Source organism: Epinephelus lanceolatus, chromosome 16 (assembly GCF_041903045.1).
Source record: "Epinephelus lanceolatus isolate andai-2023 chromosome 16, ASM4190304v1, whole genome shotgun sequence".
NCBI classification, from domain to species: domain Eukaryota; kingdom Metazoa; phylum Chordata; class Actinopteri; order Perciformes; family Serranidae; genus Epinephelus; species Epinephelus lanceolatus.
In genome coordinates this window covers 31465742-31493099 of record NC_135749.1, presented here as the reverse complement: position 1 = coordinate 31493099, position 27358 = coordinate 31465742, and the positions used below count along the sequence as shown (strand labels likewise).

Here is a 27358-nt window from a genome sequence, read left to right as displayed (position 1 = left end):
TACACGGTAGTCAGTCATCAGCTCCTGCTCCCCATCAATGTAAATATTTAGGATGCATACTGTGGCATTAATTTGCCCATAAATGGCACCTGGTGAATTGTACTCAGTAATAAGTGCTCCAGACACACATGTAAGACAGTGCTAAATAAAGGTACTGGGAATAATTGGCTTTCTATTCAAACCTACATCCAACCAACATGTGACTCCCCTCTTTCCCCTCTAAATCAGGCAGAACAAATAGATACAATGTGAGTTTAATATGGACTTTTCATCTTTTCCATGGATGTCAGATTTTAAGCCATGACAAAGGCAAAAGCAGATAGATAGATAGATAGATAGATAGATAGATAGATAGATAGATACTTTATTGTCATTGTCATTTCCATTGCACATCCACTTAGCAGCAGCAACAAAAACCTACATGTGCATTCATTAGTGCAAATTGTCATTGAGTGTAATTATTGCCCTGGGATAAAAATTGTTCTTGAACCAGTTTGTTCTGGTCTTAATTGCCCTGTATCTCCTGCCTGAGGGCAACATTTCAAACAGGGAGTGTCCTGTGTGTGTTGGGTCCCTGAGAATGGTTTGGCCTCTGCTGAGACAGTGGGAACTATAAAGTTCTTCTTCCAGGGTGGGGAGAGGGCAACCTGTGGTTTTCTGGGCTGTGGTGATGACCCTCTGAAACGCCTTCCTCTCTGCTGTTGTGCAGCTGGTGTACCACACACACACACACACACACACACACACACACACACACACACACTATATGTGAGCACGTATGTAATGTTGACATTATACCACCTTTCACTACAGTTTCAATGTTTGTATCTGTAGGTGACATGAAGAATATAGACTATATAGAATATAAACATTTCTATTTTACTCAGCCTTTCCTGTTTCCGTTTCAAAATCGAGGCCCTCTGACAATGTTTCTGTGGACAGACTCCCTTTAGTTGTTGACACGAGGCTTTTTGTTGCGAAATATTTGCATGACTGTGTTGTTGACAAAGCACTTACTTGCATGGCTCCATAATGAAGGGAGTACTGGCTTTTAATTGTGGAAATACAATAGTTACAGCAGCAGGCAGCTCTGCAGCAGTGCTGCAGCATCAACACTGTCTGTGTGAACACCGCAGGCATGCAAGCTTCAGCGATTTAGTGAGGTAGCCGTCACACCCTGTTCAGGCAGGCAGCGTGTCCCAGGTGTGACGCTGGCCAGTGAAGAGGAGTCAGCAGTCATTGCAGTGTGTCGATAAAACCTTATTTGTTTTAACAATTTGTAATCACTACAACCATGAGAGGTCCTTAAGCACACAGTCATAAATGTGCACATAATATATGAGACTGATCACCAGACTCAAAAAGCCATGATGAAGAATATCTAGGTTAAGACTGAGATTAGAAACATACATATACTATTGTTTTTGTTTTTTATTTTTGTAAATTTAACTTGAGTCATTTCTTCTAATCTTGTTTTGATGACTTGAGATCAATATTAAATTATTTTAATGCTGACTTATGTTCACTTATTAAATTAGCCTCTTACTTTTATTACATTATTATGTGGTATCAGGTGTAAATGTTCTCATGCTTATAATTATGTCCCACATCGATCACTATATTTCACAAATACTCTCCTCTCTTCTTAACCCTATAATATGCCAATCACAAAGTTTAACTGCATAACTGTCGAACAAAATGAAAAATTTGCTGAAGCACCTTTGACTCTTGAAGCTTTAGCTGTCAAAGTCACATGTTACTCTTAATTTGATGTAAAGTCTTAGACAATGTACTGAAACAGTGATCTTCACAGGAGAAAAACAAGTTTCCCAACTTCTGTATCATCCGTCCATCTCTCATCAGATCAAAGACACTCCCATCTCTTACACAAGGAAAAACCGCAGAAAACCAAACAACTGAGTCAGCTCAGTCCTTTCCCCACACGTCTGTATAAAAACAAAATGAAAAAAATACTGTTGTTGCTTCTCTTCTGTCACGTTTCATTTCCAGGTAAGATCACTTTTTTCTTGTCACTTGGCTCTTGCAGTTTAGTTTCACTTTTATCTCAGCTGAGTGTGATGATAATGTGTTTATAATTATACTGATTGTATAAACCTTGTTTGTCCTACAGCGAAACACTCTCTGAAGTTTTTCTTAACTGCATCTTCTGGAGTCCCAAAATTCCCAGAGTTTGTGGGTACTGCAGTGCTTGATGAAATTCTGCTGGGTTCCTGTGACACCAACATCATGAAAGTAGAACTAAAACAAGAATGGTTGAAAGAGCTACTCGAAAACAATCCTCAGCAATTGAAGTGGTACAATGCAGAGTGTTCTGAGAACCTACATAACGACTTCAAAGCCACAATTAATCACTTGAAGCAGCAGTTCAACCAAACTGGAGGTACAGAATTTATGTATTTTATATTTCACTTTTTATAGCAAAAATCTTCTGCATTCTGGTTTGTTATAGCCAACACATATACTGTATTTTCTACTCTGAACATGCACATATATTCATGTTCAGGTGCTCATTACAGGTGTCTGCAAGGTATTTAGAGCTGGGACTGTGTCTGAGACTGCAGGTGTCAAACAGGTGTAACTCTTTATACAAGAGTTTGATTTGCACATAATGCAAGAAGACACTGACTTTGCAGTCATTGGTCAATTCATGGAACAATAGCAAGAATTATATGAAAGTCATATATAAGTCATTAAGTCATCACTCATATAAAGAAAAAGGGCACTAATAATCTGCACTTGAATTATGAGCTCATGGCCAGACTCGAAAACTAACAGTGAGTTTTTAAGATCATTAAGACATTTGTTCATCATTATGAATTACAGTCTCTGTTTCTGTCTCCCAGGTATTCACATTTTACAGAGGATGAGTGGCTGTGAATGGGATGATGAGACTGGAGAGGTTAATGCTTTTACAAAGTTTGGTTATAATGGAGAAGACTTCATATCATTGGACCTGAAGGCATTGACATGGATTGCTCTGAAACCACAAGCTGTCACCACCAAACTGAGATGGGATACTGACAAAGCAAAACTAAATTTCTATGTGAATTACCTCAATCAGACTTGCCCTGAGTGGCTGAAGATGTATTTGGCATCTGGCAAGAGCTCTCTGCTGAGAACAGGTAGGATCATATTACCTAATGTAGTTTCAAGGACACAGACTGCTATTGTATTATGATTCCAATCAGTCACTTATGACTTTGTTTTTGTCCGATTTCTGTGGCGGTGAGATTTGATTTTGCTCTCACCAGTTAGTTGGGACAGACAGTTTTGAATGCTCTGACATCACTTTCTATCAGAGCTGAGACTGTAATAGACAGTGCACAGTTAGCATGAGTTTAGTAAGTTGGTAACATTTTCTTCAACCCACATCTGTAATGCATTATGAGGGCTTTCATAGTATATTATAATGCTATATAACTACACTTGTAAACACATAATGCTTTCTGATGCTTTATATCGGCGGCCATAAAACATTATTGATGTGACATTTTAAGTGTCAAGTGCCTCACATATGCTCTTGACTATAATCTAGAGGTTGACTGATGGGGCTTAAAATGCATTATACTACCTATACTCACCTATACACACATCAAAAATCAGCTGTAGTAAGAACTGATTGTGTACTACAATAGTCCATGCAGTATGATAACTTATCATTGATAAATTATTATTGTATGTGTTAAGTAAAGTGAAGTACATACTGATGCAGCTACAATAATGCATGCTTCATCATAACATTTCATTGTTGGTGTTAAGTGAAATGTTATGCATTTTAATGCACCATGTAGTGATTATTATGTAATGCCTACCATAAATTAAATACTTTGAAAATACTTTCAGAGACTAAAGTGTGACACCCTCTAGTATGTAAAGACAAAGGGCCTCATGCAGCAACATTTTCTTGACTTGTCTCCTGACAACTTTCTTGACTTACTGTTAAATAAAGAAAGTAAACATATTTTTATGTTTTCCTGACGTTAAAGGAAAATCTAAAAAAACAGAAATAGCAAAGCATTTGTGATGATGTAAATGTGTCAGTAGCAGCAGTGGCGAAAGTATTCAGATCCTCAAATAAAAGTACTAATACCACACTGCAAACTACTCTTTTATTCATAAAAGTCCTGCATTGAAAATGTCACTTAAGTAAAAATATGTACAGTCAGGAAAACATATTTAAGAATCAAAGGTTTTGGGGCATCGGTCGCTTAGTGGTAGAGCAGGCGCCCCATGTACAAGGCTGTTGCCGCAGCAGCCTGGGTTCGAATCCAGCCTGTGGCCCTTTGCTACATGTCATCCCCCCCTTCTCTCTCTCCCCCTTTCAAGCTTACCTGTCCTGTCCATTAAAGGCAAAATGGCCAAAAAAATATCTTTAAGAATCAAAGGTTTTAAATGCAGAAAAGTGTGTACAGCAACTAGTAACTAAAGTTATTAAATAATTGTAGTTTTTTAAAATGTACAGTATTTCCCTCTGAAGAATAGTGGAGTAGAAGTAGAGTTTGCATTAGATTAAAATACTCAAGTAATGTAAAAGTATCCCAATTTTGTACTTTAGTAAAGTGAAATGACAGTAATTGGGATCAATGGACTAAATATAGTTGTATTACTTTTGCCCATGAATGTAATACTCCAATCATTGCAATTACTCTTCAACATAATAACTAACATAATTGATTTTTGTGATGGACAAAAAAAAAATGTGGACTGTGAAAACAAAATGCCTTTTATCTTATCTTGACAAGAGTGCTCTCAACCACTCTTAAAATTTTAGCTAATCTTAGAGAAGAGTAAAAAAAAAAGACATCACTGAATATCATTGAATTGTCATTTAATTTGTTGCATACATTCATGGTCCCCAAAGAATGGGTCATAAAAACCTTTAACCTCTGCCTTTTATCTACTGCCCTCATCAGGTCAAAATTTATTTTTAGCTAATACTTTTCTTTATGACCAAATACCAGCAAAACTAAATACACTGACACCAGCCTTAGCTGTACTTTATGTTTAGTGTTAATTGGCAAATATAATTTTGCTAACATGCAGAACCAAGATGGCATTACACCTGCCAAACATCAACATACTGGAATTATCATTGTTAGCATGTTGACATTAGCATTGGCTGCAACTATCTACCACTGCTACTGACATGAATCAGCATACAGACTCTCTGTGTTTACAACTGTGACTTACCTCTACAAACACACATATGTTTTTAGTTGCTTCTCTTTCTCTTGGTTTTCGCTATTCCTTACCTTGTTTTCTCTTCATTGATTTTTTTCATCCTTCTTTTACTTTGTATTCTTTACTTTCATGTTTGCTTTTCTCATCTTTCTCCATCCTTTTTCTCTGTCTCGTTCCCTTCCCCTCCATTATCTCTACCATGCCCCCCGCCCTAGCCCTTCCCTCAGTGTCTCTCCTCCAGAAGTCTCCCTCCTCTCCAGTCACTTGCCATGTCACAGGTTTCTACCCTGACAGAGCCATGATGTCCTGGAAGAAAGATGGAGAGGAGATTCATGAGGGCATGGACCACAGAGAGATCCTCCCCAACCACGATGGAACCTTCCAGATGAGTAGTGACCTGAACATTTCATCAATCTCACCTGAAGACTGGAGCAGGTACGACTGTGTGTTTCATCTCTCTGGTGTGAAGGAGGACATCATCACTAAACTGGACAAAGCAGTGATCAGGACCAACTGGGGTAAGACCATAGATGTGAGATGGCATCTAGTCATTCTGGTGGAGTTGCTCGCCTGGCACAAACGCCAATAAAGTTTTCTAGCATCTGAGTTTACTTCCGCGATATGAACCCCAGTGAATATGTGCAGTAGTGTCTTTCTCTCTGGCCCTGCCCACGAGTTCCTGCTTGGCTTATAGGCTTTACATTGTGATGACGTCACAGATTTTAGAATCTTTTTTCTCAGGTCAAGGAAAGTTTTACAACTTTAAAACCACCATGGCTCAAACATTCACAATAAAGAGTTGTAATTGACCTTGTTTGTAGCTCGAGGTGCTGTCAAAAGTTTTATAGATGTCTCTCTTATGGGGAAAATACTTTTGGGACTGCAGGCAATTTTTATGCTGCAATACCACAAGTGCCCTCTTGGAAAAATTTGCTGCGAGAATGAGCAGCATTCCTGGTGGCCTGGAGACTAGTCTCGCCACCAGACAATCAGAGATCTCCGCCTTCTGATTTAGTTAAGCAAAGCGTCTAAAGACTGACTTGTGAGTCTACCTGGAGACTGAGATCAGGCGTGAAGGAAATTGAAAATACTCACCTGTTTGTTTTGTTTTTTTCAAGCCAACCCTATATCATAATTAAAGAAGTTATGCCCACAAAAATATTGTATCAGGTCATCATCATAAATCATTTATTAATCCTTACTAATCTTGGATTTACAGGATAAGTGCTTTTTAACAGTTGTGTCTTATTTTCATAGTTTTGTACATTATTTCTCTCAATTGTGATAATATTGTCCTTATCAAAGCCATTGTAAACTAAACATATTGATTTTTATCCAGTGGTTGAGACAAAGTGTGAATGTTCTGTTGTGGTTCCAGTTTCTCCCTCACAGATTACTGCTGATGCTGTTATTGGAGTTGTTATAGGAGTGCTGCTGCTGACAGTCTGCATCACTGGAGTCTTTATCTGGAGAAGGAACGATAATGTGAGCTATTTTTACTCTACTGTTTGATTTAGCATAGGTTCTGCGCCTCATTCACCAACATGCGCACAGAAATGTTCTTACTCTACTCTATAAAATAACGTGCAAAAAAACATGCAAAAAGGTCCTCAGATTCATGACTTAAGATCACTGGCCAATTTTATATTTACCATCGTGTGTATGTTAGTGAATCCAAATGATCAAAATCATTCATTCATTCTTCATTCATTTGCAGTCAGCAAACTGTCACGACCCCATTTCATTATATAAAGAAATATTTTTGCCAAGAGGTGTATCATGGAGAAAGCTGTAAAGTTATTATTTTGCACATATTAAGGCTTTGTCACACCAGTGTGGGCAGTAAGTGAGCATCTGTGAATGTAATAATAATAATAATAATAATAATAATGATAATAATAATGATAATAACAACAATTTCATGGCACTAAAAATGGTGGGAGTAGCCATCATTAGAACACAATTAAAAGCATTAATTTCATAGTTATTAAATACATTTGGCCGGATTTAAATATTGTCTATTAAAGCCTTTTTAAAGAATGTGGTTTTAATATGCCATGTATATTGTTCAAAGGTGTTTACATTTTCTAAGTCAGCTGGGCCTTCATCATTTGTGGGTACGTATGGTCTGAGGCAGTTCTAAATGTGTTTGCAGAGTACAAGCAAATGCTGGTGAAAAAATACTGATGAATCCCAGATTTGTGTGTAAAACACTGGTACGCATGGTTAAAGTTGAGATTGGTGCGTATCACTGTTTGTGAATGAGGCCCAATATGTTAAAGACATTGTGCCAAAAGGACACAGTAGAAGTCCATCACAGATGTACTGCATATATAAAAGCCGCTCTCCTACCTTTATATTCAAAGCCGAAATCTATGAAATTTATGGAGGAATTCTTCAAAACATGCAGTTGTTTCCTTAGTTTCCTCTCATAAAATATCTTTCTAATGTTTTCTTTAACATTTAATACTGTAATCTCTCATCTGTATTTCAGGATTCAGACCTGCAAACGGTGAGTTTTCCTTTCTGAAAATAGAATATATTTGTTTTATTGAATGAATTTAATGTGTCTGCTATTATGTGTTTCTAAAAATTATTAATCAATCCTTAATGCCTAATCCTGTCTCTCATGTGATTACATAATTTCACAAATTTTCTGACTTTAGCTTCGGACTCTTCATCACCATCATACAACACAGCTGACCGCAGTGAGTAGGTCATTGTTTCAACCAAGCTGTGCACATGACACAATGTCCAAGTTCCATAACCCACAAAATCATTCCTCATAAGAGAGATTTTTTTGGGGTCAGTGATGCAGTGTGGCTACAGGAAGCACATAGAACTACATACACACATTTGATGCCTGTTGGGACAGAGATCAGTGGTGGAAGAAGTATTCACTGTATATTTACTGTTTGTAAATATGCATGACACTGAAAGTAACTGCCAACCCCAGATTCCCTGTTGTTTGGCGCGTTGCCTCACTGCATTTGCATTTTATTCTGTGTCTTTAAGATGTCTGCTGCTTACAGTCTGGCACCTGGTCACTACCTTTTTATAAAGCCCTGACCTCACCCGAGCACTGTGGGGCTATGACCGTAAACTCCCCAAACACAGAAAATAAGAAAGTACAGGCAAAGGGCAGAGTCTCTGCAGACAAATACACCGCCACACACTGTGAGATTCGCTCTGAAATGTATGGGAATAGAAGTATAAAGTAGCATGAAATTAAAAGTACTCAAGTATAGTACAGTGCTGTTATTGCAAAATTACACCTATGTACAGTCTAAAAACATATAAATTGCTTACATAATGAACATTAATAATGTCTCAAATACCTTACCAGTTATTCAGTTTGTCCCTTTATTAATTTGTCTTGACAGGCTCCCTGTGAAGATTAGAAGAGGACTCCAATGAATTTACTGTGGCATCAAAACCGTTATAGATATATTATATACAGATATCAAAATATGTTATATATAAATAGAATATGTAGATATAAATAAAACAGACAGAACATCACAGGATAATTCAAACTGCTCCGGTGTGAATTTATTTACGCAACAAACAAGATCATTAAAGCGACAGTCAGAGCTGACAGAAGCATAACTGTGGAGGAAACTCCTCCAGGAGTAACTGATGCTGCTGTCCAGCTGTTTCTGCAAACTCTTTCTGGAATTCTTATTAGTCTTGGACCTTCTCTGGTTTATATTATTAGACATTAGGCAGTCATCTGTCTTTGATGGTGATCAGTAGGACATCCAGCCCTTTAGTTTCTATGTCATGGACTCCTGTTTGATGTTTCCATTCTTGAAACACATTAATGAAGACTCTGCAGTGAGCCCAAGCTATAAACTACAAATTTAAACTTTATTTGTCAAACTTTGTTGGAAGTCAGATGATGGTTTCTGGACACACTGTTTAAGCTTTCACTACACTATGAACCTGTGTTACAACCCAGGAATAGAAGTAACACAGAGGCAGTTGAGGTCTGGCAGAGTTATTTATGGCAAGAGGAAGAACAAAATTAAAGTGAAGGCATAGGAAATGTATTTTGGACTTTAGCAGCAGACAAGCACAGACAGAGCTTCAGTGGAGGCAGGCAGTAACACGTAAGAAATTAAAGTGTTTACACAGAACAAGAAAATGTCTCAAATCCATTTTCAATTGAGTTCTTATTGGTCAGAGTAAAGCCTTGTTCACCTGTAAGAAGCATTTCAGTGTTCAGCGTTTTTAGAAGAATTCAGTAAACATGTTGCTGTGATGGTTGTTTCTTACAGCAGTTTATTCTTTGATAACCAGAGACCCCGGTCAACTGCCACGGCACAGATCTGCAAATATGTGTGGAGGTTTGTCTTTACCACTCTGCCTGCACTGTGCCTCAGTAGCTATACAGCCTTCATACCATCAGTCAACCGTAGCACCCAGTGAACTGATTGGTTTTTGGTGGTCATAGGTCAAAGGTCTAGGTAACTGTAGCCTCATAAGTCTCAGTCTCTTGAACACCTTAAGGGAATTTCCTTAAGTTTGGCACAAACTTCTCTTGGACTCAAGAAAGAATTTGGTCGTCAAAGGTCAAGGTCACTGTGACCAACAAACAAACCAGTCTCTCTCTTGGGAGCCTGATCTTCACTTTCCATATAAATGTTGAGCTAACCCTATCTCATTATAACCCTCCTGCTTCATGCGACACACCCCCTTCATTCTCATGCCTCGGCAAACAGGATACATCATGTATCTCAGTTTGTTTCAGTGATGAACTGTCTGTCACCTCTCATGTCTCGAGTCATGAACACACTCCTCACTCAGGTCTGAAGTTCATCTGCAGGTCAGCTCGTCGTCTTTATCTCAACAAGATGAAGAAAGTATTCCTGTTGCTCCTTTTCTGTCAGGTTGCATCTTCAGGTAGGATCGTATTGTATTTTTTCTAAATTGATTTCCAAAATAAACCCTTATCTTAAAGCGTTGATTTTATCTTTCTTGATAACATTTCTTTTAATTTTCTTTAAATTTTCTTTTCATTTTCTTTAAAATTCTGTGCATTTTACACAGGGACAGTCTACTTATACAATACAGTATGTAACGTACTGTTAAGTAGGCTACATTTGTTAGAGTTATATAGCCTGTACAGTTTGTAGTTGGAGCTGCATCAGTTTGGGTGCGTGGGAACTGTTCACACTGTGAACTGCAATTCAGACAGTGCAATCATTTTAGTACTCACTGCAGGTCACAGGAAACGTCCTCATACACAAACAGATGCTTCACACAAGAGAAAGTAAAGACAAAGTTAAAAAGGTTGAGTTTGCTGCTGCAAGTGCTTGTGAGACCTGTGCTTGTGAGTTTTCCTTCAGAGTAAAAAATAGCAATGCAATAAGTAATGTAATAATACTCTATTTCTAATGAAACCTGCTTTGACATTGTGGTTCATTAATAGTCGTTTTGTTAAATGTTTGATACTTAATGGAAAGTGAAAGTAGGGCCTAATTGTAATGAAATTGAATATGCCCTCTGTAAGCAGTCAAAGTGGAGCTCATTTCATTTGCATTATACACGCAGGGGCCACTTTATTAGGTACACATATACAATACAAACCCAGAGCTCAGGTGTAAATTATACCTTTACAAAGATCATATAAAGTTCAGTTTTAATCGACCCTATCATAGTGGTATTAATTTAACTATATAGATTTTACTGAGGCTGCAGTGTGTTGAACTGGAGGCATTTGTCTTTCATTTAATTTATTTCATTTGTGATGCACGTAGTGCAAATATCATTTTGCTAGCTATTCTTTTTTCCTTTTTTTATTTCTTTTAAACTTTGTCATTATAAAGTGAAAATGTGAAGTCAGCGAACGTATAAATAAATTTTCTCACATTTGGAAAAATAACAGCCAGATGTTTAATCAACTGATGGCAAATCATTTTTAAAAGTAACACATATATAAACTATTTATATATGTAATCATATAACAATATTTCTGTCTATTAAAAAAAACTTATACCTGCCCATTTCCTTGGTTAATCTGATCATTCAGATAGTTATGTCTTTATTGTCTGTTCAGTGATATTTTATTTATTGTACTGAGTTTTATGTCTTCATGTTTTTACTATGCTGTTGAACATGTCGTTGAACGCATCAGCTGCTTCAGCAGATTCTGAGTTTAGTTCCGTTTTCGGTCACCAACCACACAGTTCATTAACTTTCTGGAATGGCTCATGCCATATAGGCTACAGACGCCGGACAATCCCCATAGACCCCCAAAGTTAAATTGCCCAACTTTACAGCAGAAATAAACATGTTTACAGCCTGGTACAAAAAACGGTTAAAACGCTTTTGGTCTCTGGAGCTAATTTCTTCCTTCATCACAACTGTACAAGGGCACATTTTGACATAACTCACCCATTTACATTTTATTAAGGCTTAAATGTATGCAATTGTCACAGGCTGTAGTGATAGTGTCCCCAGCAAACCTGGTCTCACTCGATTACCAGTGCTTGGTCAGTGACTTCCGGCATCAGACACTAACGCAAAAAGCTGTCCTGTTATTAGTCTGGTTACCGTTATTGTTTAAATGGTGCCCAGCAGCATCAGGGGGAGACGTGGTGGGACAACAATGAAAGTTAAGCAGCAGAAGTCGAAGTAGGGTGGGTGGGAAGGGTGGTGGATGGGTCCAACAACCACCGACCCTCACCCAGGAGGCCAGTGTTCGCTTCCAGTAAGACTGTAAAGCCAAACCCTGTTCTTCTCTCCTAAACCCCACCATGTGCTTTTGTTGCCTAAACCCAGCCGTGTGTGTGTGTGTGTTAGCGAAACATAACTACATGCATTTGTTGTTGAAGGAAAAAAAAAAAACGTAGATTCACAGTGTTGTATCAACATAGTGCATTTATTTTATTTTGTATTTTGAAAACAGATAATGGATGTAACAGACAGAAGTTGACAGAACGTCAACAACCAACCTACCTACAGTACCTTGCATGTCATATCTCAGCGTGGACAATCCATGACCAAACATCAATATCTGAAGAGGTCAGACTGAGAATGTGTTCAGCTTTCCAATCAGATCCATCCCTCTCTCCTCCACAGCTTCACCCTTGTGTACAAATATGGTCCCCTCTGCCTCCAAACAAAAAAACAAACCAAGATGGCAACAGCCATAGTGCCAGACCTGAGGCTTAAAAACAAGAGTCCACAAACTAAGGGGTGACAACATGGTAGCTAGGCTATGTCCATTTTTTTCAGTCTATAGTTTAAATATCATCCAACTAATTTCTTAAAATCTCAATTATTCCTGTATATCTATCATAAGGCACATTAGTTACCCCAATTTGAGCATTAGTTACAGTAGATAACAAAGAAAATATATATGTTTTAACCAGTATGCAGTCCTATTTCTTGAATCCAAAGAGTCCAAGAAGCTTTTTTATGTTTTGTTTTTTTGTTTGTTTTTTCAAAAATCCAGATAAAGTATTGATAATGCTGCATGGTGTCGCATTTATATAAAATGAAATACAAAATTCAAACACCTCCCCACCCCAATAAATTTCGTACAGTCCCTAATCTAGTTGCGTCAGAGACACTCCCACCTCCCTCCGCGAGCAAAGAGCGTTGCATGCACAAGTGACACAGCAGGAGACCCAGCTCGGTCCTCTAGTCACACATCTTTCTCAAAACAAGATGAAGCCGTTATTTTTGCTGCTGCTCCTCTGTCACATTTCATCTCCAGGTAAAATCACATTGCACTTTCCACTCGGCTCTGTGTTTTGCTCCTGCGTAGCTCCAAGACACACCTGCAATTTAGTTTCACTTTCACTTCAACGTGATATGCCTGATGTGTTTCTATTACATCATACTAAATTTATAGATGAAGAGTGTGATGATGATGTGTGTATATTCAGTGGCGTGATGTTTATTGTTATTATAGGGCCCAAGGGGGGCACATTAATCAGGTCTCTGGACATTTTAGCGTCAAACACTTCATTTCCTGCATTCTGCTGGGGTTTTTTTTTCACGATTGCTTTGTAGCGTTTATTTTTCTGTAGATCAACTTACTTCTTTAATGTTATGTCAAACTGGGGTTTATAGGAAACTTTAAATATACGTGCAGAGCAGCCAGTTGAACACTTGTTAAAACGCTTCATTATTACTCTTATCTCTCTCTTCTTTTTACGCTATCTCTGTGTTCGGGATGTGAAATCATGACGTCATGACTTAACTTGGTCGGCTTCATACTTCATTTGGGGGGGTGGGGGGTCACAACAGGGGGAAATGCGAGACTGATTACCCAAGGCCCCAATAGGAAGGGGACCCTCAAGAAGCCTGAAATAAATTGTTTGTTTTTCTCAGAAAGTAATGTCAAAACTAAATTATTAATTATTTGTTTATCTAAATTTGTTTCCTTTGTATAAAGTTGAATGTGCAAAATGGTTTCGTCCACCCCTCCCAAAACCTATGCCCACATTTATAGCCTATTTACAGTGAATGTAATGTATGAACCTTGTTTGTCCTGCAGTGAAACACACCCTGAAGTTTTTCTTCACTGCATCTTCTGGAGTCCCAAACGTCCCAGAGCTTGTGTCTGCTGCAGTGGTTGATGAACATCTGGCAGCTTACTGTGACACGAACAAAAAGATAGTCGAACCAAAACAGGATTGGATGAAAAAATTATTAGAAAACAATCCTCGGCACCTGGAATGGTACACTCAAGAGTGTTTTAAGATTCAGCCTAATCAGTTCAAAGCCAAGATGGAGAGCTTGAAGCAGCGCTTCAACCACAGTGGAGGTACAGTATGTATTATATTGTATTTAACTTTTTACTGCTAAATTCTTCTGTTTTGTTTATGACATAAAATGACCCAAACTCATTCCAGCCTTGAGAAATTCAAAAGATCAATCAATAGTAGAAATATCATCACAGTTACACACATACACACACACACACACACACACACACACACACACAGACAGACACAGGAGGAGAAAAAGCAGGAAGACATCCTTAATTTCCTTCAATAACCTGTCGGAGAATTGGACTGAAGGGTTTAAAATCCGTCTGTACAGGTTTTATTTCAAGACTCCAAACACACGGCACGGTCACACATGAGAGACAATAACATAGGGGAATAATCACCACCTGTTTACTTCCATTCAAGTCCATTGCTTTAGATGGCAAAGCAAATTCCCATCTTGGCATCACATGGAGTTCAGCTTTGGTGAACCCATTCCTGCTACCAAATATGACCGCTCGTGTGGTGTTCACATTCTGCAGAAGTACCTCATCTTCAAAATAGAAGGGTTTTTTTATGTTTGAGATCTGGTGCTCTATCCTCTTTAGACTTTTGGTTAGGCATTCTTAAATTACCTCTTTCAACTACTTCTTCTTTTCAGTTTCTGTGTGTGCACATGGCCCTGCATTCTCATGCCCGTATATGGAGATTGCCAGGGCGTTTACCTATGCTTATTAGGATTGACTTTCACATACTTTCAATTTAGGGGGACAGTGGGATTGATCATTTTAAAAAGATGTTGTGAATCTGATGCAGACTTTTCTTAGGACTTTTCTTAAGAACAAATCTAAGAAAACACTAAAATAAGGCCCATTGATTGTTGCTGTGTCTAGCCACCTGATACTGTATGATAGTAGATGAAAAATACAAGGTGTCCCACACAAGAGATAATGCCTGGTTGGCAGTGAGTTGAAAGACAGGCATGGAACAAGTAAACGGAAAATGTACTGATAACATTATGTCTTGGGGTTTTTATTAGTAAACCAGCTTACACTAGCTAGGAAGCTAGCTTTCTGTGTGCGTCACAGCAGGCACTGCCCACATTCAGCACAAATATTAACCTATCAGGTAACGGTCGCTCAACTCCATTTACTCATGTGTGACAGGGCCCTAACATTTGAAAAAGTTATTAACAGAGTATGTAAGATTCTAATATTGTAGGCTTAAAGTCTTTATCATGTACAATAGGTACAGAAAAACTTAATTTGCACAAAATCAGACTAATAAATTCAAAATCTTTACACAAAGAGTTTCTATTACATGTAATGTTTGTGGTCAAATATCTTGAGTCACTGAGCTTTGGATCAGGGAACAGCCAGGTGTCTCCCATCATGCACTGAAATTTTGCATTCAGCAGAGCAACCTAGAGTACCTGATTCTAGAAACTGCAGCTACCTCGATCTGATTTGACTACCATTACTGATGTCAGATATCAAAGGCAAGTCGAGATCAAGAGAGATGCAACAATGGTGCCCAGCTGGACTTCAACCAGGGACGTTGCAGTTCATGGTCAGCGTTTTAAACCCTAAGCCATTAAGTGACTTTGAGTGACTTTATATAACAATTTAAATGGGCACAGAATCCAAGAGGACAAACCCACTTGGTTTCCTGACTGGGGCAGTCATCTGGGAATTTAGCTACCATTCTAAATTTGAAACTTTGAAAAAAAAAAAACCAAAACACTGGGTTCCGTCACTCACTTAAAGAAAAAGTGCACTGATTATCTGCTCTTGAAACACAAGACTGGGAGTATAGCAGTGCATTTTTTACCACTGGAGATATTATCTGTCCATCATTGTAAATTACAGTCTCTGTTTCTGTCTCTTAGGTGACCACATTTTACAGAGGATGTATGGCTGTGAGTGGGACGATGAGACTGGAGAGGAAAATGCTTTTAATCAATACGGTTACAATGGAGAAGACTACATATCATTGGATGTAAACACATACACATGGATTGCTCCGAAACCACAGGCTGTTGTCACCAAACTGAGATGGGATGCTGAGAAAGCTAGGACAAAATGCAATCAGATGTACCTTACGCAGATTTGTCCTGAGTTCCTCAAGATGTATGTGGCCTTTGCCAAGAGCTTTCTGCTGAGAACAGGTAGGATTACATGACCTGATGTAGTTTTGTGGACACAACAATGTTCATGAAGTCTGCAATCAGTCCGACATGACTTTCTTTTTGGTCATTTTCTTGGGCAGTAAGATTTGATTTGGCCTTCATCTATCAGAAGAGACTGGCACTTTGGTGACTTTGGTGATCCTCTGACTTTTCCTTCAGCACCATCTAACTGACATTTATTTGTCCATACTCAAAAATCTCAAAACCAATTGTACGGATTGCAATTAAGGTTTTTTGTTGTTGTTGTTGTTGTTTTTGAAAATTGATATTTTCCCCCTTTTTTTAACAGAAAAAATTCTGTCTACATTACCTTCGTTTTACAAAATATCTTCCGCAACACAAAAACAACCCCAAACACTTGCTGGTATTAGGTGTCTTCAGCAGTCTCCCCTCATCACAAAGGTAGTTAAGTGTTCGGGCTAAAGGCATAGACAAACCAAACTTAAGAGAACTAGTGGCATCGAAGGCCCCCTGCTGCGTCGGCTGACTTTGGCTGAGTCTCAAAACTTGCACATGAACACACAGCAAAGACAACAGCCAACGGGCAACAAGCACATATGTTTTGCGCTTGCGTGAGAGTAAATACCCCTCCATATGAGCAGACAGTGGTAGTCAGTAATCATCATTGAAAAAGTTAAACAGAAAGAGCATCTTAACACCAGTTAGCCAGTTAGCACATTGACAACACAATCCAATGCTGATGGAACAAAGCATATTTATCTTGCGCCATGAACAATAAGACAAACCATCATGTTATGTTTCTGAGCTCAGTGTCTAAAAACCCCCATTTTGTAACAAGTTTGTTTTGGTCTCACTCCCTCTTGACTTAAGCTGTTTGTTTACTTTCCTCATTTCCGTTCTCCTCTCGTGAGGAGAGCTTAACTTCCAATCAAAGTGATTTAAATTCACCGAGGGGCTTTGCACACGCCAATTCAACATGCCGTATCACCAGAAAAAAACCTGACTAGCAAGAGGGTTGATGGTGCGGAACACACTACACCAGCTATGGCGGCGGATGCTCAACGACAGCTCAACATTCACCGATGGCTGACCGTCGGCTTGGTGTGTCAGGGCCTTAATGTTACCCTTTTCAAAACAAGATCTAAGATCATCTTTTTGGGTGGACTTTAAACCATGGATGCTGAGGTGGAGAAAAACCACTGGGTGCAGCAGACGCCTCCGTTCGTTCATGGAGTGGTGTCGCAACACAAAGTTTAAATGGAGACATTAGACCAAGCAATGCGAACAAAACGTTGGCAAACCAGTAGTCTGATGTTGTTGTTGTTGTTATTTCTAGCGCATGCTCAACACGCAAAGCAGCAATTGGTATGTGCAAATTGAGAAGATGACATCATTATTTCCCAAATGCTTCGTTTTTCACATCCACACAGATACACAGTAACCAGAGTTTTAAAAAATCTGCACCAAAGAAGGCATTTAAAAATATCTCAGTTTTAGAAAACTCGTCTACTTTGCATGCAGACAAGTGGCCAAGCAAATATGTTTACAAAGATATCTATATACGCATAGAGAGGCCCTAAATTTGGTACCCAAATAGCATGCTGCGATTAACATTTAACTCAAAGCGCTGCTGTACCTCAGTACAACCTCATCAGGCTGCTAGCGTGGCTGTAGACTCTGTGGATTTACTTATGTTACTCTGTTTAAGATTGACCAGCAGCAATGACCTACATTACTACTGATATGAACCAGCATGGAGACTCACTGTGCTTACAGCTGTGATGTCGTGAATTACTTCTCCTTTCCTTTTTCTCTATTCCTTGTGTCGATTTCTCCTTATTGATTTTTTTTTTATATTTCTTTTCTTTTATTTTCTTTCACTGTTTCTCATCTTCCTCCGTCCCCTTTCTCTGTCTCGCTCCAGAGCTTCCCTCAGTGTCTCTCCTCCAGAAGTCTCCCTCCTCTCCAGTCAGCTGCCACGCTACAGGTTTCTACCCTGACAGAGCCATGATGTTCTGGAGGAAAGATGGAGAGGAGATTCATGACGACGTGAACATCAGAAAGATCCTCCCCAACAACGATGGATCCTTCCAGATGAGTGCTGACTTGAACCTTTCATCAGTCACACCTGAAGACTGGAGGAGGTACGACTGTGTGTTTCATCTCTCTGGTGTGAAGGACAACATCGTCACCAAATTGGACAAAGCAGTGATCAGGACCAACTGGGGTAAGAGTGAGATAAGAGGGTGCTGAATGCAACTGCATGTCTGTGGTTTATTGGGGATTTTAGCTTTTGTCCTCAGATTAAGCATCATCTTCAGAAAACTAATAAAAAAACAATTAAAGAATTTAATTAAAGCAATGTGTTGCTTGTTTCAGGATCACTGGTCAGATAATGTGGGCCTAACAAGATTGTTCAATTTTCTTAAAGTCATAGAAAGTTTAAAGCATTTTACAGACTACATTGTCTTTACCACAAATATGACAAGGCCAATGAGACCTACACAACATGATTTTATTCCAATGTATCTGCTTTGCTGAATTGAGGAGAACTTTAACTTTGAACATTTAAGTTTATATTTATTCATTTATTTACAGTGTCCGTGTCACTGACCTGCTCTGTCTGTACAGGTCTTAATTATTACTACTACACTTTTTTGTTCAACAGAGAAGCCCAGTGACATGAACATCCCCATCACTGCTGCAGTGGTTGTTCTTGCTCTCATCCTCATCGCTGCCACTGGATTCACTGTTTACAAATGGAAGAACGGTGAGAGAGAAAAATGGAAAGATCATCTGCTCAATTGGCTTTTTCAATACTTTGATATTAGTCTTTGAGTTGATGCTTTTATCCAAGTTGCAGAACTGAAACAAGAATCAGCTTCCTGCATCCCGTGAGCTAACTAACAGTAAGGGCTGTCAGGGTCAGAGCCTGTTAGTCATGATAATGTGACTATACCACGATCATGTGGGAAAGAAGAGATAAGAAATCAAGTAAGGATGAAACAGAAGGGTAGAATAGATTTATTTTTTCTGTTTGAGTAAGTAGACGGGGGGGATCATAAAAAAGCTAACAAAAGATATTCTGGCATTTACAGCTGTAACTCAAATGATTTGTCTTTTGCTTTAATTTCAGCAAAAAGTCCTCCATCTCGTAAGTAAAACCTTTTATGGCAGCCGATCTGAAACACACTTCATGCTGTAGATTGAAAAGGTTTCAAATTACTGTGAATATTAACTTCTTCAAGACGGTTTCCTGTATTTACTGTTTAGAAAAGTTCAATGCAGGATAAATGGACAAGTTTAACACTAACAGTTTGTGTCTGACCTTACAGCTCCTGACAGCAGCTCTGACCTCACTGAGAAACTCGATCCAAGTTCGGTTGATGAACACAGAAAAAAGTAAATAACTTGGCATGTGTCATATTATAGTTTTAAAGAAGCAAAAGACATTTAAAGATGGCTTCATGCAGCAAAAGTATAGTAGTAGTCACAGTATATATATCACAGTATTTCACATTTTTTTAATTTATATTTCAAATGTGAATTTTATGAAAATGTTTTATCATTTATTAACACTGATGCAACAGTGTGTTTCCTATCTGTCTCAAAGCACATTAAATGAGACAGACAGTGATGGTGGTTGGACTACTGAGCCATGGCATTCACATGTAGTTGCCTGAAGCCAGTTGGGCCAGTCACTGTAGTTGAGCCTGAGCAGGTATAATGTAGATATAAAGTAGCAGAGTATTGGCTCTTTGCTTGGGTGACTAAAGGATTTAAAGGCAGCTTTAAGATGCGTTAGGTCAAGGTCAGAGAATGGTGTTGCTTGTCAGCGGACTCAATAGATCCATGACAGCACGACCAACTGCGGGTCCTGATGAAAGGTCAAAACAATATTTAACATGCATACTGAGCTACAGCCACTGAAGGTCTGTCACCACAGCTGCCATCTGCTCTCATGCCAGCAGAGTACTGTCCTAGCTGGAAGTGAGGCAGGGGGACCACAGGGTGCACTAGCAAGCTAATTGTCATCTCATTCGTGGTCCAGTAAACAATAAATTCTTCAAATGCAGTGCCCCATATTATTTTCCAAGCTACTGTAGCTGTCATATTTTGTGGAGACGGACCTTCGCTTGCACCTGTGGCAACACAAATTCAGCTTGCTTGTGACCCAGCATCGGGGGTTTGATGCTTGACTGCCTCGACTGTGCACCAGATCAGCAAACTTGCTGCTGTTACATAGGTTAAACCTGGTGCTGAGGTTTTGAGCAGGCTGAATTTGAGTTGCTACAGCCTTTAACTGAAGTCCATCTCCACAAAATATGACAGCTACAGTAGCTTCGAAAATAGCAATATGGGCTGTAGCAACTCAGATTCAGCCAGCACAAACCCTGGCGCTCCCTGCTGCATTAATAAAGGGACCACAGTGTATGCCAGTTAGCTAAATCTTGTGCTGCTGCTTTGTTCTAAATCTGTGCAATAACCACACCCCATTCATTTGAATATGTACAAAATGGAAATAAAAACAGGTGGGTAATAAATATGGTATTATGAAATAAATATACCCTGAAATAAATAAATGTACAATTATGGAATTAAAGAATCCGTAATAATAAAAGTAATCTTTTGAAAAAGGTCCTTCAAAGAAAAAAATATTTATTTATTTATTCAACTATGATAACTAATTTATATCTTTATACTGAAGTTGAATTATACATGTATTGCCTCCTTTATTTATTTCAGGATTTGTTTGAGAAGCCTAGGCTTATTTGTGTATTTATCTATTTGATATTGACTTAAATGTTAATCTGTGTGAAAGGTTACAATATCATTCGACATGAATACACAGCTTCCATAGGAATCCTCACAATTTTTGGGACATTTTTCTGTGTATTGATAATCATAAATGAATATCTAAATTAAATCTGTTGCTCTTTCTTTTGGTGTTGATGTTTTGCTTTTTAATAAAGTCCACAGTTTTCAAAGGCTGGTCTATTTTGGAAGTCCACATACTCATCTGTGACTGCAGTTGCAGCAATATAAATACAACGGGTGCAGGAGCCATTTAAAATGTGTAGTTCTATTTTTATAATTATACAATTCTGTGTACATTTTATCTATAGACTAAAACACTTCTGACCACTAGATGGTACAGTGTGCATAGTCTATTAGGGAATGCTGGTTACAAGTGATGTGAATTAGGTGGGGTTTTTTTTGTTTGTTTGTTTTTTGTGAGATTATTTTTGGGCATTTTTTGCCTTGAATTATAGGAAAGCTAAGATAGACAGGGGGAATGACATGCAGCAAAGGGCCCCAGGTTGGAATTAAACCTGGGCCCTTGCAGAGGATTTGGCCTGTATGGGGGCACACAATCTACCAGGTGAGACAAAGGTCGCCCCATGAATCTGGTGTTTTAAGGTCACAGTGGAAGGGGAAGTCATTTTGAGCATAGCTGTGGGAATATGTGGGGTTCCATACAAATGGACCCAAGTGGACTCAGCAATACTCAACATTGAACTCTCCATTAGCAAAGCACCTACCTTTGAAAGTAGATCCGATCAATCCACACAATCTGTCCATTTGTCACTAAAGAGAAGCATCACCAAGGCCAATAAAAGCCTCCAGCACTTCAAGTACTGGAAAAACAAGCTTATTCACAGTAGTCATTTGGGGTGGTAGTCGCTTGATATGTACTATTAATAGAATAGAATAATAACATTCCCTTACAGCGGTAATGATCTGATCTCTCAGAGAAAGTCAGTGTTTCTTCATTAAAAGACATTAAATGTAATCAATCAAAATTTGGAGGGAGTCTGATGATATTAACTTGACACACTTTCTTATCCCTCAACACAATCTCCACCTTTAATTTGTGAGGCAAAAGGGAAAGTAAACTAAAAATAGAAGCAGGTTAAACAGGTTGTAATTACAGGAGAAGCTGAGAGACTGAGATGTAGAAAAAAGAACAAAGTTGAAGATAAACAATAACACAAGTACTCTGCGTCTTACCTCCCGCCTCATATCTGACGGGTCAAAGTCTGTGTCTTGCACGATGCAGTGTGTTTTTGGAATTGAGCAGTAGACAAGTGCAGGCAGATCAGAACGAGCTTCAGTGGAAGCAGGCAGGAGCAGATCCAGCAACAACCGGTAACCAATATATAAATGAAAAACACAAAGCCTTGAAAAACAAGATCTGGTTCCGTACACATTAAAGCTTATAATACAGTAACACCATCAATAACAATCATGAAGTCAAATTCTTTGAGGCCAGAGGGAAGTTTTTGTTCACCTACAAGGAGTTAACTGGTGAACACACCTCTTTTTTTTTCAGAAAACAAATACTCATCTCATTAAACCAGGAAACATCACTGGACTATAGAAAAAGTTCCACTCCACTTAGCTCTCCAGCTCAACTTCTTTTTCAAACCAGGATGAAGTCATTTTTGTTGCTCCTATTCTGCCATTTTTCATCTCCAGGTAAGAACATTTTAAACCTTTATTTTTAGCTCTTCCCTGTAACAGCAGTTTCATTTGACCTATGAGCTCCTGTGCAGAGTAGGGTGTGTGTGCATTTACAGTACTCATGAGAGCATAGGAGTATACAGCCTGCCTTTCATAGACTAACCTTAATATGTATTCTCTATGATTCACTTAAACTCAATAAACACAATACAAGAACAATATGTTTAAAATGAACTTAAGGAAAAATGTTCTGTTGCAAGTGAGGAGCTGAGTGCTGTAATTGTTTCAGGAATACCATAATGAGGTGTGTCCTGTAACTAGCTTTTATACAGTTATTAGACACCTTTTTTTGCTCATGCTGGTGGAGCAAAAATCAAATGCTGTCCTCAACAAACTGATGACTACTCATAATAATGCAACTATGCAACACAACATGTAGTTTTAAAAAAACTGAATGCCTATTTGTCTTTCAGTGAAGCACTCTATGAAGGTTTTCTTCACTGCATCCTCTGGAGTCCAAGAGTCCCACAACTTCCCAGAGGTTGTGGCTGTTATGCTGGTTGATGACGTTGTGGTGGGTTACTGTGACAGCAGAATCAAGACAGCATTACCCAAACAGGACTGGATGGAAAAATTAAGAGACGGGGATCCTAAGTTCTGGAAGTGGTACACAGGGGAGTGTACGGTGCACCAGCAGGTCTTCAGAGACGATTTTCTCAGTTTGAAGAAACACTTAAACCACACCGGAAGTATGTTCCTTTCTTCCTCAATAGTGTTGTTGTCACCCAGAATTAACTGAAGCCTTTGCCTCAGTCATATACAGAAGAGAAAGAAAAACTCACATGCTATACTTAAGTAAAGGAAGATTGCTAAACAGGGTATCTCTTTCTGAAACTCTCCTTCAGTGGAAGCTTCTAGAGCAGCCTCAGGACAGTCTCGTCTGTAGTTTCTCACAGGAAGAGGATATTATTGGACTGGTCCACCAGCTGTAGGGCCTCAGTGGGTCAGGTTTAATCTGCTGGTCAGTACTCCACCTCAGTGTGTGTGGAGGTAAACTGTTGGTCTCAGTGGAGGCAGTGTGTCTCTGTGGTAAAAAAAGAGGATATGAACTGTGTTAGGATGTCACTGTGTTTCCCAGCAGTCTCTGCCTCTCTGTCTCTTTAAGACGTCCGCACAGTCCAGATGATGACTGGCCTTCATGGGGCCAATCTCTCTCTCCCCCAGGTATCCACATTTTACAGAACATGTTTGGCTGTGAACAGGATGAGGAGACTGGACATATCTGTCTCTGTCCCACATGTGGGACAGAGACAGAGCCAGAAATGACCTTTGGAAGAACTTTATTCACCGTGTTTGTATTGATTGCCTGAACAAGCTTTTGGACTATGGGAGGAGCTCTGTGATGAGAACAGGTAGAATCACATGACCTGATGTAGTTTTGTGATATGATTATCATTTTATAATGTGCTTGTGATATTACTATGAATGTGCGTCAATATATTGAGACCTAAAACTGAAATGGGTTCTTTTGTCAATATTGTCAAACATTTCTCTCCCTCTCTCTCACCTCGTTTTTTAAAACTCTGTTTCATTTTCTGACTTCTTAACCTTACTCCTCTCTGTGCAGACCTTCCCTCAGTGTCTCTCCTCCAGAAGTCTCCCTCCTCTCCAGTCAGCTGCCACGCTACAGGTTTCTACCCTGACAGCGCCATGATGTTCTGGAGGAAAGATGGAGAGGAGATTCATGAGAACGTGGACCACGGAGAGATCCTCCCCAACCACGATGGATCCTTCCAGATGAGCAGTGACCTGAACCTTTCATCAGTCCCACCTGAAGACTGGAGGAGGTACGACTGTGTGTTTCATCTCTCTGGTGTGAAGGACGACATCGTCACCAAACTGGGCAGAGCAGTTATCAGGACCAACAGGGGTAAGACTTCTGTCAGAAGTGACGGGTGTGAGAAAGACAAAGTGCCCACAAAAGTGAAGCTCAAAACAAAAGTGTGGTTTTATGTTGGTTTAGCTTTTATCATCCAGTTCAGTTAAGATTTTAACAATATTTTTAAAAAAATTTTTTGTTTTATTATTTCAAACCAATGCACACCTGCATGTGTGGACAGGAGGCATTATTAAATAGATGGATGTACTTCTTTTCGAACCTGCTTTGTCCATAATGGTCTTAGACTTATTGTTGTTTATTTGTTCAACAGAGAAGGCTTCTGACATGACCATTCCCATCACTGCTGCAGTGACTGTTCTTGCTGTCATCCTCATGTCTGCCATTGGAGTCATTGTTTACAGAAAGAGGAGAGGTAAGAGAGGAAAATGGAGAAGTTATCTTAATTTGGATTTGCAGTTTACAAAAAGAAAACTGACAGACCAGACTGACAGATTGTCTCATGGAATTTTTTCAAGTGGTCAGATCTTAAACATCAGGATAGATAGCGATGTGGTAATGCATTTGTTGTGGCTATGTAAGATTGATGACTGTAATATGACAATGATGAAACAGATTATACTTTGTTTTAGTACCTTTCACACCAAGGTTACATTCAAGCCAACAGATTCAGCTCCCTTTTCACTCTCTAACATACTTCTCACTGTGGAGCTTTGCCAGGGAGAATGTAAACTTAGGCTGCATGCTGAATAAGACCCAGGAAATAGCTCATCCTCTCGATGATCGTTTGGAGGCGTCAGAATTCCATGGAGACTGTTTCATAACCAGTTAAATACTCATTGTAGCTGGTTAAGGTTAAAAAAACTGCCAAACAAACCTCAATTAATTTTATGAAACAACCAACAGAAAGACTGTAGCATGATGATAAAAAATGTATCAGGCAAAGGGTAGAGGGACAAAAGATAATTATTTAACGTGAGTAGGAGAATGAGTAAAGGAGGCGTTCATATTCAGTGGGAAAAAAATATATTCAGCCATTTACGACTTTTACAACTGAAATTATTTGTTATCTCTTTTTGTTTCAGCTGAATGCCCCCCATGTCGTGAGTAAAACTTGTTTTTATTCTATTTAATGTGGTCTGACATGCATTTGTATCAGGATCAAGATCAAGTTAGTGAGCCAGGTCTGACCGATGAAGATGTCTTTTGGGTCTGGATAAAACATCTCAAGCTGGCCCTGTTTCAGAAGCTCCTCATACTGAAAACTTTACGGTGGATCTGTAGAGGCATTCTGAAAGACCAGCCTCTGCAACAGAATGTAGCAGCTGTTTAACAGCAGGTCAGTACAGGATGGAATAACAGTGTGTTTTTCCTTACAGCTCTTGATGAGAGCTCTGAGCTCTCTGAGAAACTCAATCCAGAAACATGATTTGCAGACACATCAGGGACACTGTGAATTACTTCAAATGGGACGCAGATCAGCTGTGACTCCAGTGAAGCAACACCTGAAATTATAAGATTCCGACAACAAACCTTTATTTTAAAACCCCTGAAAACTTGCTTTTAAATCTTGAGTATCATATTGTCTTAATATGAGTTTTTCCCCGAGAAATACACCAGAAAAAGTGGGGCTGTTATTATTCAGGGTCTAGACTAGACTTGTAAATGTCAGTATACATTCACAACAATAGGTGGCGCCAAATATCCGTAAAACAAGTGTTTCCTTTCTGACTAAAGCTAGCCACCAACCCTCACAGTCAGCTCACAGTGCCAGGTGCCTGAAAGACGGAGAGACTCAGTGCCATCTCACACAAAGTGGCTCAAAAGTTGCCAAGTTGACCAACACCTGGGTAGGAGTCATGATGGCAAAAATAAAATCATGTGAGTCATCAAACAACTCTCAAGCTGCAAAGAAATACAGTGTCACAGAATGAAATGTTCATATGGTGAGGCCAAAAAGACAAACAGTTTACCTACAGGTTGACGGACTACCTTATGTTATGAAGTGTGTTTTTATTAGTATTGGTCTTCAGAAAATCTTTTCTAAAGTTGAGTCTTGAAAAAGTGGGGGTCATCTTACAATCAGGATTGTCTTATATTCAGATAAGTATGGTACTGCTTATTACGCCAGGATGGCTAAAAATAACATCAACATCTCTAATATTATTTATTTGGAGTTGATGACTTTAAAAGTAGTTCATCTGTTTTGTCAGGATTTTGTTGGTGTGGTGTCATCAGATTGGACAGATGTTGCTGAATCCTGATTGGTGTAAGGAAACATGTAACACCACCTTTTACCTTTTGAGCTCTGCCTACTTACTTACAGTGACAAGATGAGTGAGGAAATAAGTTTTCAGGGCCTTTTAAGTTTGATGAGGTGAAAAGACAAACAAGCCTATGAGGCACAGATACTCAAAACACTTTTACATCAAAGGCTGATAAAGTGTTTACTTTTTATTATATTGTGACACTAACTTTATAAAATGATGAAGACAGAATTCAAACAAAGGGTGATACTTTCAAAGCACAGAACATAACTGAAGACCTCAGCTTACAAAATCTTGAGTATGTGGTTATGTGGAATTGGAATATTTATAGTGATAGGTTTGTACTCTAACAGCCTGTTTGTTGTACTCATTCACTTCCCTGTATCTATACATGCCTTGTAGTGTACATGCCTTTTCCTAAAAAAAAAAATCTAAGACCACTACCACCCCAGTGGAGTAGAGGTAAAAACAATGTCTCTGTATATTTCTTTCAAATTGTGCTAATGGTTTTGCTAGATTCTCAACCAACACTCAGCATGTTAGAATGTCTGTGTTTGACAGCCAGTGTTCTGTTTTTAATTTAGATTCATTATTGTCAAATAAAATTAGTCTAAAATCTAAAATGCATTCATTTCTGTGGGGTGTTTTTTCT

General features: G+C 38.8%; 4 protein-coding genes across 9 annotated transcripts in view; all 4 read left to right on the top strand.

Annotated features, from left to right (window-relative positions):
• Positions 1-21021, top strand: part of LOC117263029 (major histocompatibility complex class I-related protein 1-like) — a 58068-nt gene extending 37047 nt beyond the window's left edge. For 3 of the 4 annotated variants that reach the window (XM_078175879.1, XM_078175881.1, XM_078175884.1), the window contains 3 exons: positions 18746-18847; positions 19214-19231; positions 19413-21021. In XM_078175879.1, coding sequence (XP_078032005.1) covers positions 18746-18847; positions 19214-19231; positions 19413-19483 — 191 coding nt within the window. In that variant the 3' untranslated portion in view covers positions 19484-21021. Of the gene's footprint in view, positions 1-18001; positions 18305-18745; positions 18848-19213; positions 19232-19412 lie in introns of all 4 variants that reach the window. The other variant, XM_078175880.1, reaches the window with a different exon arrangement.
• LOC117263169 (major histocompatibility complex class I-related protein 1-like) lies at positions 1917-9514 on the top strand. Its single transcript, XM_033636348.2, has 8 exons — positions 1917-2010; positions 2132-2401; positions 2865-3143; positions 5418-5720; positions 6581-6687; positions 7697-7714; positions 7869-7910; positions 8586-9514. Exons 1-8 carry the CDS (start codon positions 1962-1964, stop codon positions 8601-8603), a joined length of 1086 nt encoding a protein of 361 aa, XP_033492239.2. The 5' UTR covers positions 1917-1961; the 3' UTR covers positions 8604-9514.
• Positions 12771-16109, top strand: LOC144467386 (major histocompatibility complex class I-related protein 1-like). Its single transcript, XM_078175891.1, has 3 exons — positions 12771-12928; positions 13715-13984; positions 15817-16109. The coding sequence occupies exons 1-3, from the start codon at positions 12880-12882 to the stop codon at positions 16107-16109; spliced, it is 612 nt and encodes a 203-aa protein (XP_078032017.1). The 5' UTR covers positions 12771-12879.
• Positions 21022-21148: 127 nt separating the features above from the next.
• Positions 21149-27333, top strand: LOC117263857 (major histocompatibility complex class I-related protein 1-like). Of its 3 annotated transcripts, none has more exons than XM_078175888.1 (6): positions 21149-22557; positions 23016-23291; positions 24170-24472; positions 24753-24854; positions 25525-25542; positions 25819-27333. In XM_078175888.1, the coding sequence occupies exons 1-6, from the start codon at positions 22512-22514 to the stop codon at positions 25866-25868; spliced, it is 795 nt and encodes a 264-aa protein (XP_078032014.1). In that variant the 5' UTR covers positions 21149-22511; the 3' UTR covers positions 25869-27333. The 3 variants fall into 3 exon arrangements, with proteins under 3 accessions (XP_078032014.1, XP_078032015.1, XP_078032016.1); XM_078175889.1 differs by lacking the exon at positions 21149-22557 and adding an exon at positions 23767-23954 and having other exon boundaries at positions 23157-23291; XM_078175890.1 differs by lacking the exons at positions 21149-22557; positions 23016-23291 and adding an exon at positions 23303-23954.
• The last annotated feature ends 25 nt before the right edge of the window (positions 27334-27358 follow it).

Coding starts and splice junctions, on each gene's coding strand:
- LOC144467386 (XM_078175891.1), top strand. CDS start 12,880: ATGAAGCCGTTATTTTTGCTGCTGCTCCTCTGTCACATTTCATCTCCA. Junction 12,929..13,714: donor CTGTCACATTTCATCTCCAG/GTAAAATCACAT, acceptor TTTGTCCTGCAG/TGAAACACACCCTGAAGTTT. Junction 13,985..15,816: donor GCGCTTCAACCACAGTGGAG/GTACAGTATGTA, acceptor TCTGTCTCTTAG/GTGACCACATTTTACAGAGG.
- LOC117263169 (XM_033636348.2), top strand. CDS start 1,962: ATGAAAAAAATACTGTTGTTGCTTCTCTTCTGTCACGTTTCATTTCCA. Junction 2,011..2,131: donor CTGTCACGTTTCATTTCCAG/GTAAGATCACTT, acceptor TTTGTCCTACAG/CGAAACACTCTCTGAAGTTT. Junction 5,721..6,580: donor AGTGATCAGGACCAACTGGG/GTAAGACCATAG, acceptor TTGTGGTTCCAG/TTTCTCCCTCACAGATTACT.
- LOC117263857 (XM_078175888.1), top strand. CDS start 22,512: ATGAAGTCATTTTTGTTGCTCCTATTCTGCCATTTTTCATCTCCAG. Junction 22,558..23,015: donor CTGCCATTTTTCATCTCCAG/GTAAGAACATTT, acceptor TTTGTCTTTCAG/TGAAGCACTCTATGAAGGTT. Junction 23,292..24,169: donor ACACTTAAACCACACCGGAA/GTATGTTCCTTT, acceptor CTCTCTGTGCAG/ACCTTCCCTCAGTGTCTCTC.